We start from the raw sequence: 17555 nt of genomic DNA, 5'->3' as shown, positions 1-17555 counted from the left end.
CAACTACACGAACAATAGTAAATGAAAAATTAATCTCAAAAAAAAAAAAAAACAGTAGATGAGAGGTATTAGCACTCAGTTTGTTTTAACATGGGTTTCATATGAAAAAAATATATATAATAATTAATAAGTTAGTTAAAAAAATCTATATAATGAGTTAGATGGAAGAAAAGAATATAAATGTGATAGGTTGATTAAATAAAAATAGAAGAATTATAATAGATTAGTTAAAAAAATAAAGAAATATAGAAAAAAACCCCATTTTGGTAATTATTTTTCACATCACCTATTTTGGTAAATAAATTTTCCACCAACACCCTTTTGGGAAAAAACTAATATTTTCTTAACCAAAAAATGTTTCAGACGAACAATCAAATTCTTATTTTAAATCATGATTGAATAGGTTTTTAATCAAATTAATTCTTTTGCTCATATGTTCCATTAATTCTTTACGAGCACAGATATCAAAAAGATTTTTTCAAAAATTCAAATCAAAACATAATATAAAAACATCGAGTATAAACATAAATGAAATATAAAAATCGAACCAATTACCAAATAGTAACTACAACAATGATAGTATGGGGGATGAATCTAGGGATGGTGATCAAAGACGATAATGCATTCCAAGATTTTCTATGGTTTGAGGTTTTGGGGGTAATTTTGTCAATTAGGTTTTTTTAAGATTCCAAACCAAACATTTTAAGAATTTTTAAAGAAATCCGTTCTAATTCCAATTCCTATACAAAATATTTCACAAACCAAATGCCCCTAAGTTTCATTCCATTTAACTCCATTTCATTCCTTAAAAAAAACTCTGAAACACAATTTTTTACATCCTTTCAAATTCTTTCTTTTCCTTCATTAAATGAAACTCGGGAACACAACATATTGAAATGAGAAGGAATAAATTCAAATGAGTTGGCATCTTGTTATTGGTTGGATTCACGAGATGAAACGGGTCGCTTTTTTTTAACGGTAAATTTTATTAGAAAACGCAACCAACAATATTACAACAACAAACAACTTACAAGAAATCAAAGGCAAGCTTGTTGCTCGTCTACCTACCATTAGTTTGTAATCGTATTGAGAAATGAATAATGAGCAATAATTAAAAAAAAAAAAAAAAAAAAAAAAAGGCAAGCCAATTAGCCCGTTCTACCGAATACAATTTAGCTCTATTTTTTATCCACATATAACTCGTAGCCTTTATGTCCGTTAAAAGCCTCGCAATATCGATCCTGCGGCTTGAGAAGACAACCTCATTGCGGAGTTTCCAAATGCTCCAACATGATATCAACAAAATAGCTTGTGTCATCTTCTTCTTTGGTTGTTGCCCAGTTATACTATTGTGCAAGCCGAGTAGATCACAGGTGGTCCACCGTCTCAACCGATTCATAAGCGGTGGGATTGAAAGCCAAGTTGAGACCATCTGCCATTCAATTGAGCTAATGAGACATGATGTAAACAGGTGGTCCACCGTCTCAACCGATTCATTGCATAAGGGATATAGGGTCGTGGACATAGATTTGTGTCTTCTTTCCAGCGCCACTAGTGGGTAGACGGTCCAGAGACATCCTCCAACCAAATATGTTCACCTTGCGTGGTATCCACCTGTTCCATTCAAAGACAAAATCACTTGGGGTTAGATTAATACATGTGATGATCTTCCGAAGCGATTTGACCGTGAAAGTCCCCAAGTCATCCGCTTGCCATACCCAACAATCGTCATGGTTAGTGACATGTATTTGTGACAGGATCACGTTGATACCATTAAACTCCGTAAATTCCATATTTGACGTGGGAAGCCTATGCCCGCACCAATCGATATTGGTAATCTGACCCAGAGAGTTAATCCTGTCAATAACCACGCATCCTTTGAATTTTTCAAGTGAGAACAAAGCCGGAAAAAGGTATTGAAATGGGAGATTGGAAGCCCAAGTGTCGGTCCAGAATTGAACATCCCTCCTGTTACCCACCGAACCCTTAATGAGGCGATTAAGAGGGATATTATCTTTTCTAAGTGACGCCTCCTTTCTAATGATGTTGTTCCAGACACATGATAGACCCCGCTTAGAAGGAAGGAAATTGCCATGTGTTTGGATCAAAGTGTATACAGGAGATAACCTTTCTCCATAGCATTCCCACTTCCACTTTGTATCTCCATGCCCATTTTGCTAGTAACCCGCTATTCATATCTTTTAACGAGCCCATACCCAAACCTCCGTTTGCGACTGGCTCAATGACTTTGTCCCAACGAACTTAATGCATTTTATTTCTTGTTTCGTTCCCACCCCAAAGAAAATCCCTTCTAAGTTTTTCAAGTTTATTTATAACCGAACATGGAGCTTGAAATAATGAAAAGTAATATAGGGGTGGTGAATCCACAACCGATTTTATAAGTGTTGTTCTCCCACCTATAGAAAGCGTGGATGCTTTCCAAAGTGAGAGTCTCGAGGTGAAAGTTTCAATTACTGGTGCCCAGTTATTTACAATATTCATATTTGCCCCAACTTTTAGCCCAAGATAAATGAATGGTAGCGATCCATGTTTGCAATTAAGAAGATTTGCCATTTGAGCAATTTCATTGGATGATGTCCCAACCCCCAAAAGAGGTGATTTTTGTAAATTGTTTTTCAAACTCGAAACGGGATAGAAACATCTCATTAGTCGTCTAATATTTGAAACATTTTGTACCGAGCATTCCCTCAAAATCATAACATCATCCGCAAAGACAAGATGTGTTAAATTTGGGCCCCCATTTCGTAGTTTAATTCCTTTGATAATCCCAGCGTTTGAGGCACTAATCAAGAAGCTTGAAAGCGCCTCCGTATCTAATCTAAATTAAAAATAAAAGGAGACAAGGGATCACCTTGTCGAACCCCCCGAAGACATTGAAATTCACTTGTGGGTTGCTAGAAATATATCCCTTAACCATAAGACCATACATATTGGGGTGTGAAGTGGCCCAATCACGCCCCAAAACATCCGTCTACACCATCCACGGTGTGATCGATGCAATTTTCATCCCAAGCGACTCGAGAGCTACTCGGGATCAGATCGTTAAAAAGCACGAACGAGCCTGAAATATAACTCATTTAGTTATCGAGCTCAAGCTTTACATACAAAGCTTGATTAGAATCACGAGCCTAAACAAGCCCTAACAAATTTTATATTGATTTTTCTCTACACATTGAACCTACTATTTAACTTTGGTTGACGGAGCTCTATCCGAGTTTTGACTTGTTGAAGCTATCAAAGCGAGCTCGAGCCAAGCTTTTAGCTCGTTTAAAATTGTTTTTAAATCATCTTGAGCCAAGGCGATATCCGACTCTTGGTTTTACTTTCAAGCCGAGCTCGATCTAAAAATAGTAGGCTTGAGCCAAGCTGAACTTTTAGCTCGTTCAAAATTGCTTTTAAATTATCTCGTGGCAAGCCAAACTCGAACTCTTGGGTTTTACTTTTAAGCCGAGCTCGATCTCAAAATACTAGGCTCAAACCGAGCCAAGCTCGAGCTTTATAAAAGCGTGACGAGCCGAGCGTGAGCTTAGTCTGGCTTGGTCTTGGCTCGTTTACACCCCTACCATCCACGTTAGGTACTATCGAGTAACAATTTGCCAAATCACATGAAACTTACATGTAATTTAATAAAAAAATGAGATTAATATGAAATTTTAGCAAATTATAGGACTATCCAAACATTTTACTGCATAAGATGTAAAAAATCTAACATACGTAAATCTTTATTCAGTTCTTACAATCACTCTACATGTTAAATCAAATCTTGAAAATATTTATGAATTATATTTTCTTGTAAAACTGAAATTGTGTGATTTCGAATCATCAGAACCATAATATTTTCAATTTAAAAAAATAAATTAAGGAAAACCGTTTTCTTTTCTAACGGTCTAATTTTTTAGCTTAATGAATCATCATAATAACCAGGGGTGCAAACGAGCCGAGCGGCTCGCGGACTACTCGAGATTGGCTTGAGAAAAAGTTTGAAATGAGCCGAGCTTGAGTCTAAAATAAAAACTCGTTTGTTTATCAAGCTCAAGCTCGAGTCTGGCATCTGAAGCTCGTCAGACTTGTCGAGCCTTATAGAGCCTTAATGCGAGCCGAGCCGAGCTTATTTAAACTTGTTTACGAGCCGGCCCGAACTTAAAAATAAGCTTATTTAGTAAACGGGCCCGAGCTTCACTTATCGAGCTCGCGAGCCTAAAAAGTCTGTTATTTTCAATTTTTTATTTAATATATATATTAATAGATTATAAACGAGCCGAACTTGAGCTTAAGAAAATACCAATGAGCCGAGTTCGAGCTTTGAAAATAAAGCTCGAATCAAACTGGAGCTCTCATAAGTTAATTGACCTCGAGCTTGGCTTGTTTGGTGTAAACTTAACCACTAGATAAAAACCCTAGCTCTACAACCTCCCCTTATAAATACAAACGCACAGTCTGTAGAAATCTCAACCCAACAAACTTTTAGGGTTTATCTTTTTCTTTCGTTTCAATCGAAGGCTTTTTCGATCGTTTTTGTTTTAAATCGAACGGATCTGAGTACTAATTCCGATTTAGGTTTTTATCTGTTCGATTTGTTTGGCCGATGATTAAATTCAAAATAATTGACAAGCATATGTCTGAATCATACTGTGTTGTTAAATCTAATCTTCTCTATGAGGCCATTGATTTTCGTTTTGATGATTTTAGTCTTTTAGTTTTTGATTTAATTTCTAAATTAGATCTGATAAGCTCAAGTGATGATGAATTGCATAGTTCAAATGACAATTTATCGTGATTATAAATCTTTTATTAGTCTTTCGCTCCTATCTGATGAGCTTTTTGTTTCTGTTTTTGTTATTGGATTTGTTCTGTTGTTTTGATAACTGAGAGATTCAAATGATGCTAATTATTTTCATGGTTCGAATGACAATCGTTGAGTGATTATAAACATTCGTATTCTTTCATTATTGTCTGATGAACTCTTGGTTATTTTCTTTTATTTTTTTTATGCCATTTTTTAATTATTCATTATTATTTGAGTTAATTACTGTTTTCGTCTGGGTTTTGTCAAAAATCACTATTTTAGTCCATTAGTTTAAAAATTACGATTTCAGTCCCTGTAGTTTCACTTTCGTAACCATTGCAGTCCACCTCGTAACCATTTCAGTCCCTGTACTTAACAAAATAATGGATTGAAATTGTTATGAAAGTGAAACCAGTGACTGAAATGGTTACAAAACTGAAACCACAGGGACTGAAATCACAATTTTTAAACTAATGGATTGAGATAGTGATTTTTGACAAATCATAGGGACGAAAACAGTAATTAACTCTTATTATTTTATTGAAAAGAATGTGGGATAATGATGACAATGTGTGATAAGGTCTCGTTCGTCGTAATGGTGAGAATTAATGTTTTAACCTTGACGACCATTCTGTTATATCACCACCCATAAACTGAGTCCCTTTTTTTCTATATTTAACTGTTGGTGAAAGATTTTCCTACTGTGAAGCTACAAATCTAAAACAATAATTTGCACTAATGTTAAGGGGGGACGGGGCGTAAGCGGCAACCCATTTCGGGGACTGGTTTTGCCGAGCGGTAGGGTGGCGCCGTTCAATCGGTGAGTGAGAGAGAGGGATGAAACCGGTGGCGGCTCACCGAAGGAGGAGAGGGGAAAGGTGGTGGGGCCAGCCCACTTTCAACCAACCAAAGCTTTTCTTTGTTTTTTTTTTTTTTTTTTGAATAAAAAAATAAGGGGAGTTAAGAGGGGAGTGGCGCCATCAAATGGGGGTGTTAGGGGAGTTTAAGAGGGGAGTTGACGTGGCACACGTGGATTGGTTTGACGTAAGAGAGGGGACTCACCTATTAGGTGAGCACCCCCTTCACCCTAATAGGTAGCATATTATTTTTTAAGTGGAGGCCCTAGTAGGTGGTCTGTAGGTGAGGTCCATTGTTTTCACCCAATCAAAATTTTCTCACTTTTTTTTATATTTTGTTTAATAAAGCTCTTACTTGCGTGGTGCATACGCGACACTATAAAGCCCCCTAGCAGCATCAAACCATACCCACCAGTCTAATAATGCTGTAGGTCCGGCCGGCCCAGCTGCTATTGATTTGAGTACCGTGGATAAGTTACGTGCTGTTCTAAGATGTATGCCCTGGTTATCAGACATTTGATGGTTGGCAAAAGAATATAGTTGAATGAATTTCAGATGTTGGCGTGACTAAATGATTAAATGTTAAACCAAAATGTGGAATATATTCAGTAATGTCTCTAAATTTACAATTGCCCATGTTCCATAACTATCTCAGATGTTTATACCGTTTAATACGTTTTCTGTCATTGCATAAGCACAGTCCTCGTTCGGTACCGAACCGGCTCCAAAATTGGGGAAAGGTGGTACCGGTACCGAACACACTGAAAAATGGTAGATAGAATCCAATATACGTCTTTGTTGAGAAAGATTTTCTTGAGATTGACAAGGTGTACAACCTGGATCGGCATAAAGGAGAAGCTCTACATGGAATCATCGACAGTGGCGAAGCTTGAGATTTCCGACCAAGGGGTTGAAAAGGTACATACCCAAAAATTTCTATAAAACGGGGGGTCGAAAATGTATATACCTAAAAATTTCTATACGAAAACTACATACTCTCCACTACTGAGCGAAAAGTTCGGGGGGTCGGCCGCCCCCTCCCGCCCCCACTATCCTTCGCCCATGATCATCGGACATATGGAAAATGAGGAATGAGTGTGTTTTCGGGCAAGAAGAAGAGCGCGATGCTGCTGTTATAAAAGCGACAACCTTTTTGTGGATTATATATATTGTAACCTGTCTTAAAAATTTAGATTGCCTATTGTAATCTGTTTGGTTGTATTTGTTTTGCCTGGTGCCTTGCTTCACTAGAGATGTGGTTTCGGCACAGAGTTTCTATTACTATTTTTTTTTGTACCAAGTGGCGGGAAAGAATGAAAGTAAAGAAGGCTTTCAGTACAAATCTTTTACAAGATTCAAACGTTTGGTCCCTTTTCAAGCACATCTTTTTTGGCCCATTTCATTTTCATAGATTCCTTTGGCTTTGCTGGTAAACGGAAGTTACAGTTATTTGTTTTGTAACAAAACTAAAGTTAAAAGTAGTCATATGTGTTATGTGTTCATTCAATTCGTTTACAAATCCTATATGTGTTATGCATATATAAAGTATCAAGTGATTATTACAACTGACGGCTAGTTTTGGGTTGTTTAAATTTGAAAACTTTAGAATTGAAATATGAGTATTATGGGAAAAAACAATTAATTAAATATTAAAAATAGTTTTTTTAAAACATTTTTTTAGCAACAATAGTAACATGAATTTACATCGAGTTAGTTGGTAAACGAGCAACAAGCTAGGCCACTACCCCTTTTTGAATAGCAAAACTAAGTCTTTTAAAAACTACGTCCATAGATTTCGAGGTCGTAACATTACTATGCATAACCCTTTGAACTCGACTGAGTAGGTCCACGGTCTCTGGCGCCAGAAAACCAAAAGTATCAAAAGCAAACGGGATAAACACGTGCTGGTTGTCAAGGCACGCTTTCTCGTATTTGGTCACTTTACCCGAAGCAACTTTTATAGCAGCCTGACCCACCGTGAAAGCACTACCCTCTAAGCCCACAAGCGGGGAAACCCATGTTAGATCCACACAGACATGTTTTCTTCATACCCATCCAAAGACCAGAATGTCGACTGGTCGAAGGGTAGATCTCTCTTCCAATAGGTCAGTTAAGAAATTAACGGGTGCCTCTTTCTTCGCAGAAATACCAGTGCACCTTAATATGTCAAAAAAGACATCCCTAACCAAATCATGTCGGCATTTTAACAATAATAAATATATGTTTTTTTTCTTATAACAATAAAAGTTATATTACTTATATAGTTCGAATTCGAATCAATGACTTGGTTCATTTCGACTAACGAACACCTTTGTATCTTATTTGCAAATCTTTTAACAATCTTATTTTATTTCACAAATTCAGCTAAAGTATGAGGTGCCAAAGTGTAAACTTATTATTACCTTATGATATGTGACACATAAAAAAACATATGGTTTGAAGTTCTAGTGGACATATTATGTACCAACTCAACCACTCCACCAAAACCGCCCAACTCCAAAACAATTAAAAAGAAACAAACTTTTTGATCTTGTTCATTTGATTGTAGTTTCAAATATGGTACGTTTTCCATAATTTGTGTTTTTCTTTTGTTCCAAAATGCTTCTAACTAATATCTGACCTTAGATATATTGCACCGGACAGTCTATAACAATTTGGATGGCGCAATCGTTATTCAGGCTAGTGGCGGTGCTTGTGGAAGATCCAGCGGCGTCGGTGACAACCATGCTCTACCGTAGCGGTATTCTTCCTCAATATACCATTCTTGAAAGGTTGGTTCATCATGGTGTGTTTTTTGATGACAACCCTTTCTTTAGTTTTATTGTTAACTTCTTGAGATGTTTATGGTGGACAACACTTTCAAGCACCTTAGTTTTGTTTCTTTCTTTTCTTTAGTATTCTATGTCACGGATAGGTGAAATGAACGGTTAAATATGTTACGTTACAAAATAATGAGTAGTATCATACACGTAGCTTTGATGTTGAATAGCGTGAAGTGTATAAACTTAGTTCAATCTAGTGTTGTATGAATAATGAATTCGAAATTGACTATGTTTTCAAAGGTGAACGACTAAAGATGAAGTTTTTTCTCGAGTAAATTGCAATTTTAGTCTATGAGGAGGTTTGACCAAAATTGTCACTTTAGTCCAAATAGTTTTTTTTTTCTTGTCATTTTAGTTCAAATAGTTTTGTTTTCTTCCATTTTAGTCCCTGACTTTTTTCATTTTTTACCATTTTCAACAACCACCACCACCACCTACCCCATCACAATCTTCTATCATCCCCACCACCTGCCTACACCGTCACCACACACCCACCCCACCCTACCACCATCACCACCCACCATTTCCACCACCACCGGCCACTTTTTCATCACCCACGTCATCAACCAACACCACCGCCATCATCGTAAAACCAACAACCACCGCGATCATCTTCACTGTAAACCGGCACAACACTATCCCCATACCACCGCATCTGTATAAAAAGAATGAAAAATGTGGTTTGACCAAAATTCACCTTGGTTAACTAAATTTTTTTGAACAGAGTTAGTGGGTTGAATGAAAATGGCAAAAAAAAAAAAAACAAAAGTCAGGGACTAAAATTGCAGAAAACAAAACTATTTTGACTAAAATGGCAAGAAAAAAAACTATTTGAACTAAACTGACAATTTTGATCAAACCTCAGGGACTAAATTGAACTAAACTAACAATTTTGATCAAACCTCAGGGACTAAAATGAGAATTTACTTCTGTTTTTTCTTTTACGAGTTAGGTTTCTTAAACATATCATCAGATACATAGATTAAGTTTACAACGAAATTATGGCAAGAAAATATTACAAATCAAACACAATTATTTTGTATGCCAAATCTACCAATATCACACTTTTCAAACTACTTTTAAAAAATGTTTCCTTTTTTTTAATTCACAATAAATTATGTAAATTAACCCTCTAATTCCCGTTCCATTCAATAAGTTAACACACCTCAGTTTCTTTAACGTGCAACGAATTCTTCAAATGAGCTAATTGAAATATCAGGATAAACTCGCATCCGAACCGGGAAAAACCCTCACCTAGGGCCAAATCCAATGAACACTCGTCCAAAAGTACGACTATGCGGTAATTTAAAACCTGCTCAATTCAAAGATCGAATTAGCTATCATCGCTTACTCGCTTAGTCACCATAAATCACCAGGTGCAACCAGAACTAAATGATAAGGACATGAATCAACCAGAACTAACATCACAATGGTCCCCTCTTTCCCGCCAAAATAAAAACAACAAACACAAACACACATTAATATATTCTTGCATAGATAGATAGTACCACATTCTTTCCCTTCAAATCACCCACACACACACACACTAAGGTCACAAACATGAAGAACACTTCATACATCATAATGTGGTTAACTATCTTTCTAGTCCTCATTCTAGCCATGGTCTTAGCCTTAGTCTTACTTCTCTTAGCTGAACTCTACTGTTCCCCCCTCATCCACCGCCACCGCCACCGCCGCCGTCAACTCACTCCTCCCACCACCACCACCACCGGAAACAACTCCTTAACAAACTCTCCTCAACACACTCATGTTTCAGATCCCTTACATGACACAGAAAAACAACTCCTCCCTGATCAGTCTTTGCCGGAGACTCAACAAACCGTCCAAAAGGGTTGTGGTTTAACGGATTCCGTTAACGGATGCTCACTGATTTATATTTCGAATCCGATCTATGAAGGTGATGGGAATGGGACGCCGTTTGAGACACCTGACAGCTCGCCTTCTCGGTTGGAAACCGAGGATTGTTCTTCGTCTGGTGATGATGAGAAAGAAGAAGTGTCGTCGAATGTTGTTGGTACGATGATGGAGAAGAAGAAGGTTTGTGTGAAAGATGTTGGGTTGTTGGGGATATCAGGGAGTGATACGAATGGAGTTTCTTCTTCTTGTTCCTTAACGACTCCTTGTACTTCTCCTTCATTGTGAATGAACTTCTTTTTTTATAACCGAGAGAATTTCTTTTATTCCTGTCGTCTCGTCGCCTCGTGTGTATGAGTGTGTCATTTAAACCCGAGACGTCTAAACCTAGGTCTTTGGGCGTGAATCTCTGACACGATCCGAAAACCTGACACGAACCTAACATGAAATTCGTGGGTTTGAGTTTAGTCTAATTGGGTTCGGGTTAGTTTCAGGTTGAACCCACGAACCCGTTTAGCTAAAAGGGTCAGGTTCAGGTCAAACCCATCGGGTTGACGGGTTGACCCGTTTAACCAACTTATATTATATTTTATTTTTCAGAATGTATTTTTATGTTATAAGTTAAATTAGCTGGGTATTTTATGCGATAACTATAAGGCTGGAGGGTGCGGTATAAAGCCTCTAGGGGTTTTATCACGCCACCTCAGCGCCACGTCACACAAGCCACTTCCTTTAACTTTCATGGTGTGGTTTAAAGCCCCTGTTTTAAACGTAGCGCCCCCATCAACTTTGAAAAACCTCAAATGTCCTCGTTAACGTGCTAGCAGAAGGGCCATGGCGCCCCCCTTTACCCGTGACGGTGTGGACGATGACGCCCCCCATACCCACCGACCTAACTTAAAAGAGAGCTTAATATAAGATTCTTTAAATAAAATGTAATTATTTTTTATACATTTGTATTTTTTGTTATAAAATTTAATTTTAATATATTAATATGCAAAAGAAAATAAAAAAGTTCAGGTCAACCCATTAATATTCGGGTCGTGTTCGGGTTTAGGTGTTCGACATGATTTTCGGGTCGAGTTTGGGTTAGTGTAAAATTTTCGGGTTCGGATCAGGTTAGACCCATCAACCCGTGAACACGACCCGTTTAGAGTGTTAGATTAAATTTGATGAAGATATTTAGTGTGAATTGTGATTGTTTCTATTATTATTTGAGTAACATTTGCTTATTTAGAAAACGAATCAAGAAGTGAATAGATAGGTTTTCGCATCCATTTCCCTTTTCTTTTTTACTTCGATTGGTAAAAAATCACAACCAAATCTCTCATTTACAATTTTTTTAACGGTTAACTAAATCATCAGATAAGTATTTTGGGATGCCCTCAATCAAGCAAATGCATCCCCTTTTCCATAACTGTCAAAGTTGGATGCGTACCTGAGCCACCAGTTTCGGGGAAAACCCGACCTAAGGCCATGGTTGTAAAACAAGGTCTCCAAGACCGAATACTCCCCGAGTAGTCGCTACAAGGTAGGCTGCCGAGACGACTTTCTTCAACTCCGACTAATTACTCGGAATCGATCAAATGCAATAAACATTGACCAAAATCGGATATACTAGGTCAATTCGGGCCGAGTTTGACTTCAAATTAAATAAAACATAATTTCTATGCTTATCATATTAAAGAATGAATATCAATTTCACGTATTTTGTTATAAATATTAGTAAATTTATGTTATTTGACTTATATTTCATTTCCGAAAACTATTTTTTTTATAATTTGTCATCTCCGAGTACTCCCCGTGTACTCTCCGCCTAGGCCGAATACTCTCAACTCCCCGGTTGACCGACTAGGGAGCCGCCTAGCGACTTTTACAACCATAGCTAAGGCCCACTACGGTAAAACCCGGTTTGGTTCGGTTTCAAACTGGCGACCTCCAAACAGGCCTAGTTCTAAACTTCATTGCCACCACCATTGTCCTATAAACTGATGCTAGTGAAAATTGAACTTGAGACCTCAATGAGAAAAACCAAGTGACTAACCACTAGATCAAGTCATGATTTGTAGTTTTTTTCTTCGAAATTATACCACCGGCCCATGTCATGCGTATATATATGAAATTGTTTCAACAATCTTTTTTTTTTTTTTTTTTTTTGTAAAATGCACAATGTATCATTCCATAGATTATTTAAAAATAATTATGACGATTTGAAATAAATTATAGGGGTGTAAATAGGAGCTTAGAGATCAACCTTTACGCTAGACATAGTTATAATCGTGTCGTGTTCTAGACGATCCATTTAATATTCATTAGTTAATATATATGCAATAATTGATGCTCTGGTAATAATTTAAACAACCAATAACTTCATCTTATATGGATTTTATTTAATTTTTGTCTTCCTAACTGTTTTTTTCTTTTTTGTAATCTTACATTCTTGATTAACGAACTTAAATTTATATATTTAGGTGGAGTAATTAAGTACCAAATGCAGAATGGAAATTTAAGTACCATATCCAGAATGGAAAATTTAGAATTAAAGTTATTTATATTTTTCAGTCTCTCAAAAGATGATGAAGAGCATTAAATTTGACCAATCTATTTTTCAGATATAGACACCTTTTCAGGTTCATAAAGTAAAAGATAAATAAATTTTTAAAAAGTATGTAAAAGTGAAACAGGTTTCTTGTCTTGTTCAGGAAACCAAAACAAAAATTACTGGCCTTCTCCATGTGATGCCTTCTGTCTCCTGTTCGGTAAAACAAGTTCGGTAATTACAATACTACTTTTATAATAAATAAATAACTAATATATTTCACATGTACGTTTTTAAAAAGAATATATCCTCGTACCTTTTTTATACTCGGTCTTGCTCCTCATGTATTTAACTAGTTGATGCCCCGCCCGCGTTGCGGGGCGATGGTCGAATAATGAGCGAGTGTTACTCAGCTGATTGACACGAAAAACAATTAAATCGAGTCAACCAATTAAAACAAAACACTTTTATAGTTTTGATAAAAAAAACTAAAACAATGGCAATATTGTAATTTTTAACCGAGGGAAAGTTGTATTTTTTGACTAGAGTAAAATCGTAATTTGACAAAAGCTAAAGTAATGGCAGTACTGTAAATTTGAACCTGGGGCAAAATTGTAAATTTTCACAGGGGCAAATTCATAATTTTTAATTTGAGGTAACAACGTAATATAATTTTGAACTAAGGGCACAATCATAATTTTAAGCTTGAGGCAAAAGCACAATTTTATTTTGAACGAGCGCAAAATCGTAATTTTGAGTTGGGGGCAAAAACATAATTTTATTTTGAACTAAGGAAAAAACGTAATTTTGAATTCAGGGCGAAATCACAATTTTTAAACTGGGAAAATCACATTTTTGAACAGAGGAAAAAATCGTAATTTTTAAGTGGGGGCAAAATCAAAATTTAATTTTAAACTGGGGACGAAAAGGTAATTCTGAGCTGAGGGCAAAACCACAATTTTATTTTGAATGGAGGGAAAAATCGTAATTTTGAGCTGTGAACAAAAGCGTAAGTTTATTTTGAGCTAGGGGCAAAACCGTAATTTTAAAGAGGGAAAAAACGTTATTTTAGAATGGATATAAAATAATAAACTGGTTGGTCCAATGGGAGAGTGCCAGGCAAAGTCGTAATTTTGAATTGGGGGCAAGATGGTAATTTTGAGTTGGGGACAAAGAGCGTAATTTTATTTTGAGCTGGGGGCAAAAACGTAATTTTAAAATGAATATAAAACAATAACGTGTTGGTCCAATGGGGGAGTGCCAGGCAGCTGCCTGGCACTATTCCCCCACTTGGTTTTTGTATAAGCAGTAAATAAATGTTGTTAACGACGGTGTTTGCCAGTCACAGTTGTTCCTTCATCCAAAGGATCCTAACCCGTCACTTGGTGGTCAAGTGTACTAAGACCATGTGTAGTGGAAGACATAAATAATGCCTCCATTCTTGGGCGTTTTACGTCATGTGGCAGTCCAGTCAGCAACGGGGCATTATGACACGTTTTTCTAAAATGTGTGTATTGCGGATGTAGGTATTGTAGGACACTATGTTAAAAGACCTGTAATAGAATTAAATAAAAAACTATAAAAAAATATTATTGGACAAACCCCAGCGTAGAAACCGGTGATTGGCCAAAACCAATGTTTTAAAAACCGGTAAATACCTGATGTGCTGAAAATGGGTCAAATAAAACTAACTAAATTACCCTAATTCTAGACTCTCTAAGCTTTAAATTTATAAAACTAAGACTCGACCTAAACCCTAAAACACGCAACCGGCAAGTAAACCGATCGATGTAGCAAAGCTAAAGTAAGTCCGAGTATCGAACCCACGAGACTCTACTGATTACGCTACGACTCTATCTAGACTGAGACTGACACGACATACTAAATTATTTATTAATTTTGGGGGGGGGGGGGGTTTCTAAAAATCCTAAAATTGTAATTAAAATTAAACTAAATTAACTAGACGAACGGACAGACAAAGCACGAACTCACACGAAAGCCGAACTCAGAGATGATGAAGGAACTACCTAGACAGGAATCCTGATTGCTTTTAGTGTTGATTATAAATGGAAGTTGTCTGCTATGGAACCGGGATCTTGGGATTCTCACCCCTCGGGAAATCAAAGGACCCCTAATCCTTCTCAAGAGCGCGCTAAGATCCCCTAAAGGTTGTTAATTTACCGGTTATTAGACTCCTTTACAAGACATCTAATTGGGTTTATAAAAGTATCCTACGAGGCTCACTCCCTTACGAGACCTAAACCTAGGATAGGTTTGTTTTCTCAGCTAGACTTGCTAGACAGCAGCCAAAAGGTTAACTTCCTAAGAAAGACCCACCTCACGGTTTAATCACTTAGACCTAGCAATAATCTCGCACCTTACAGCTATTGATGATTAGTAGAACACTTGATTTTATAAAATTACCAATTATTACTTCTAAGGTTTATCGGCCGATTTAACCCTAAAGATTCTAGATTTATTACGTGATATAGACAGTCACCAAAACCTAAAACCTAGCACGATTCTATTATGTGATAAAGACCGTCACCAAGATTCATGCGAAGCAATAATCAATCATTAAACAATATCAAGCATGCAAACACATCTAATTGATAGAACAAACCGTTTATAGTTTATAAACAATCCATAGCTTCCATAAATCCAAAAATAATCAAACTTAAGCAATCATTCAACCATGTCTAGGTAGTAACAGAAATTTAGCCAATAATCATGTCGAAAAACATAGTATTAATCATGGTAAAAACAGAATTCATCATCAAATAACAAGAAACAAACGAAAACGAAAGAAACAAGGTTATAAAACCCGTGAACTCCAATCCTGAATGCTTCTGCGCTTCAATAATGATTCCCAGCAGTTCCGTGCCTTCAAACGTCTTCAATCAGCCTCTATGATCGTCCAAAGATGTCCAAACTTCGTCAATCATTCAGCTGTGGACGTTTAGCCATCAATATATAACCTCACAACCCTAAATTTTCATGCACGCAACTTCTGTGCCGACATAGAGACTTCATGCGGCCCGCTTGAGATAAAGTGAAGAGATAACGCGGGCCGCCCTAGGGTTTAATACCAGAATGCAATCACACATGGCTCGCGGCCCGCTTTGTGGTAACCTTAAGTTCAGGCGGGCCGCCTGAACTTAAATAATTCAGCTTTTCCCATTTTAAGGTGATGCGGGCCGCCTGGAAATGTTTCAAAGCCCACGCGGGCCGCCTGGAAGCTCCAGGAATGTATTTTTCGCTCCGTTTCAGCTCCCGCCTCCTCGGTTTATGTGCCAAACCTTCTCCTGCCCAGATTTTACCTCGTATCTGTTCCTTTTGCTGCAAAAACCTGGAAAACACGAAACAAATCAAAAGTATATACATCCTACCTAAAACCGACACTAAAACTAATGAACTAACGACTAAAACTGACGCGAATACCGATGTATTTTGCAATACATCAATACCGGCCGGTTATACCGGTATTACCGTTTCCAAATGTAAATCCGGTACGAAACACCCAGGTAAATAAGTGAAACGACATAAGGTTTGTACCGGCGGTAAAATCCGGTACCGGCCCAATGTTATTTTAGTTTGGATTGTTACTATATTTTTATTACTTATATCACGTAATTTTTATATATTATGATTATTCGTAACTAAAAATTTTTATTTAATATTGTATGAAACGAAAATAGTTGATGTATTCAACACTCAAATGACATAAACATATCTCACATTTTCATTTTAAAGAGCTTGTTGAAAAATTGAATAATTTTCTATTATCTTTTGTAGTATTTTTTTTTATTATGGATTTACTTTTGAAACATCTTTTAATATGTAATCCTGCATTTTTTGATTAACTTTTGAGTTGATGTTGTAATTTATGAAATTATAGAGTTAGCTCGTCAACCCGGTTGAACCGTCCCGTACAACCTGGTTCAACCGGCTGAACAATTTTTTAGGCTAATCCGATTTGATTTAAAAACCAGTTTTTAAAACATTGGCCAAATCCATTGAAGCAAGGCGTGGAAAAAAGAACACCAAAAGCATTTTTTTGAAAAAAAAACGTACAGGGGACAGTCTACGTTGTTTTGGGGCCTTTTTTTTGGAAAAACGCGAAAAAACCCTCACACTACGGATGGCCTAAAGAGACTTCTTGGTCATATCCATTAAATGTGGGATCTTACAATTTAATGCAAGGATACCCTTTCGCTTTTTCTAGGCGTCTTTAAGGGACATGGCCGTCATTCATTGGCGGACCTACCTTTACGAATGGGTGGGCGGGCGCACCTCTTGAAAAAAAAATTAGTGTATTTTTTAGGCAAAACCCGATCGCGCCCACTGAAAATATGGTTGAATCCTTCATCCGCACTCCCAGAAAAAAATTCCTGAGTCCGCCACTGCCGTCATTTACCTTGGTTAGTTACTGGGTCCAAGAAGGAATTCACGATTACCTTCCTTTTTAACCACGTTGTCGTAAGTGAGCAATTATTATTTTGCTAACTGTGGAGTACTCCAGTAACTTGATTAATTTCGTCCATCTTGGACTCGGTTGGTTCCTAACCATTGCTAGGTTGGACTCTAGAGGTTTCCTTCGTATGGGTTTGTTAGTAATTATCAAGACACAATATGAGTAAATGTTCCATTTCTTT

The 17555-nt window shown here is 36.9% G+C and overlaps 1 protein-coding gene, 1 long non-coding RNA gene and 2 other non-coding genes across 4 annotated transcripts; all 4 read left to right on the top strand.

Annotated features, from left to right (window-relative positions):
* Nucleotides 1-4748: 4748 nt before the first annotated feature.
* On the top strand, nt 4749-4842 carry LOC118483619. The gene has a single exon (XR_004870906.1). It is a non-coding gene; the product is annotated as a small nucleolar RNA snR60/Z15/Z230/Z193/J17 (small nucleolar RNA).
* A 519-nt stretch (nt 4843-5361) lies between these two features.
* Nucleotides 5362-5468, top strand: LOC118483620. Its single transcript, XR_004870907.1, has one exon. It is a non-coding gene; the product is annotated as a small nucleolar RNA Z43 (small nucleolar RNA).
* Nucleotides 5469-8144: 2676 nt separating this feature from the next.
* LOC110883717 lies at nt 8145-8745 on the top strand. Its single transcript, XR_002560585.2, has 2 exons — nt 8145-8223; nt 8290-8745. It is a non-coding gene; the product is annotated as an uncharacterized LOC110883717 (long non-coding RNA).
* A 1361-nt stretch (nt 8746-10106) lies between these two features.
* LOC110883567 lies at nt 10107-10649 on the top strand. The gene has a single exon (XM_022131287.1). The coding sequence runs from the start codon at nt 10107-10109 to the stop codon at nt 10647-10649; it is 543 nt and encodes a 180-aa protein (XP_021986979.1).
* Nucleotides 10650-17555: the final 6906 nt, after the last annotated feature.

This window comes from Helianthus annuus, chromosome 10 (assembly GCF_002127325.2).
Source record: "Helianthus annuus cultivar XRQ/B chromosome 10, HanXRQr2.0-SUNRISE, whole genome shotgun sequence".
In the NCBI taxonomy this organism is placed as follows: domain Eukaryota; kingdom Viridiplantae; phylum Streptophyta; class Magnoliopsida; order Asterales; family Asteraceae; genus Helianthus; species Helianthus annuus.
The sequence above is the reverse complement of the archived record's forward strand: the minus strand, read 5'-3'. Positions and strand labels throughout refer to the sequence as shown.

What these genes read in the sequence shown, in the direction of transcription:
- LOC110883567 (XM_022131287.1), top strand. Translation starts at nt 10,107, where the DNA reads ATGGTCTTAGCCTTAGTCTTACTTCTCTTAGCTGAACTCTACTGTTCC.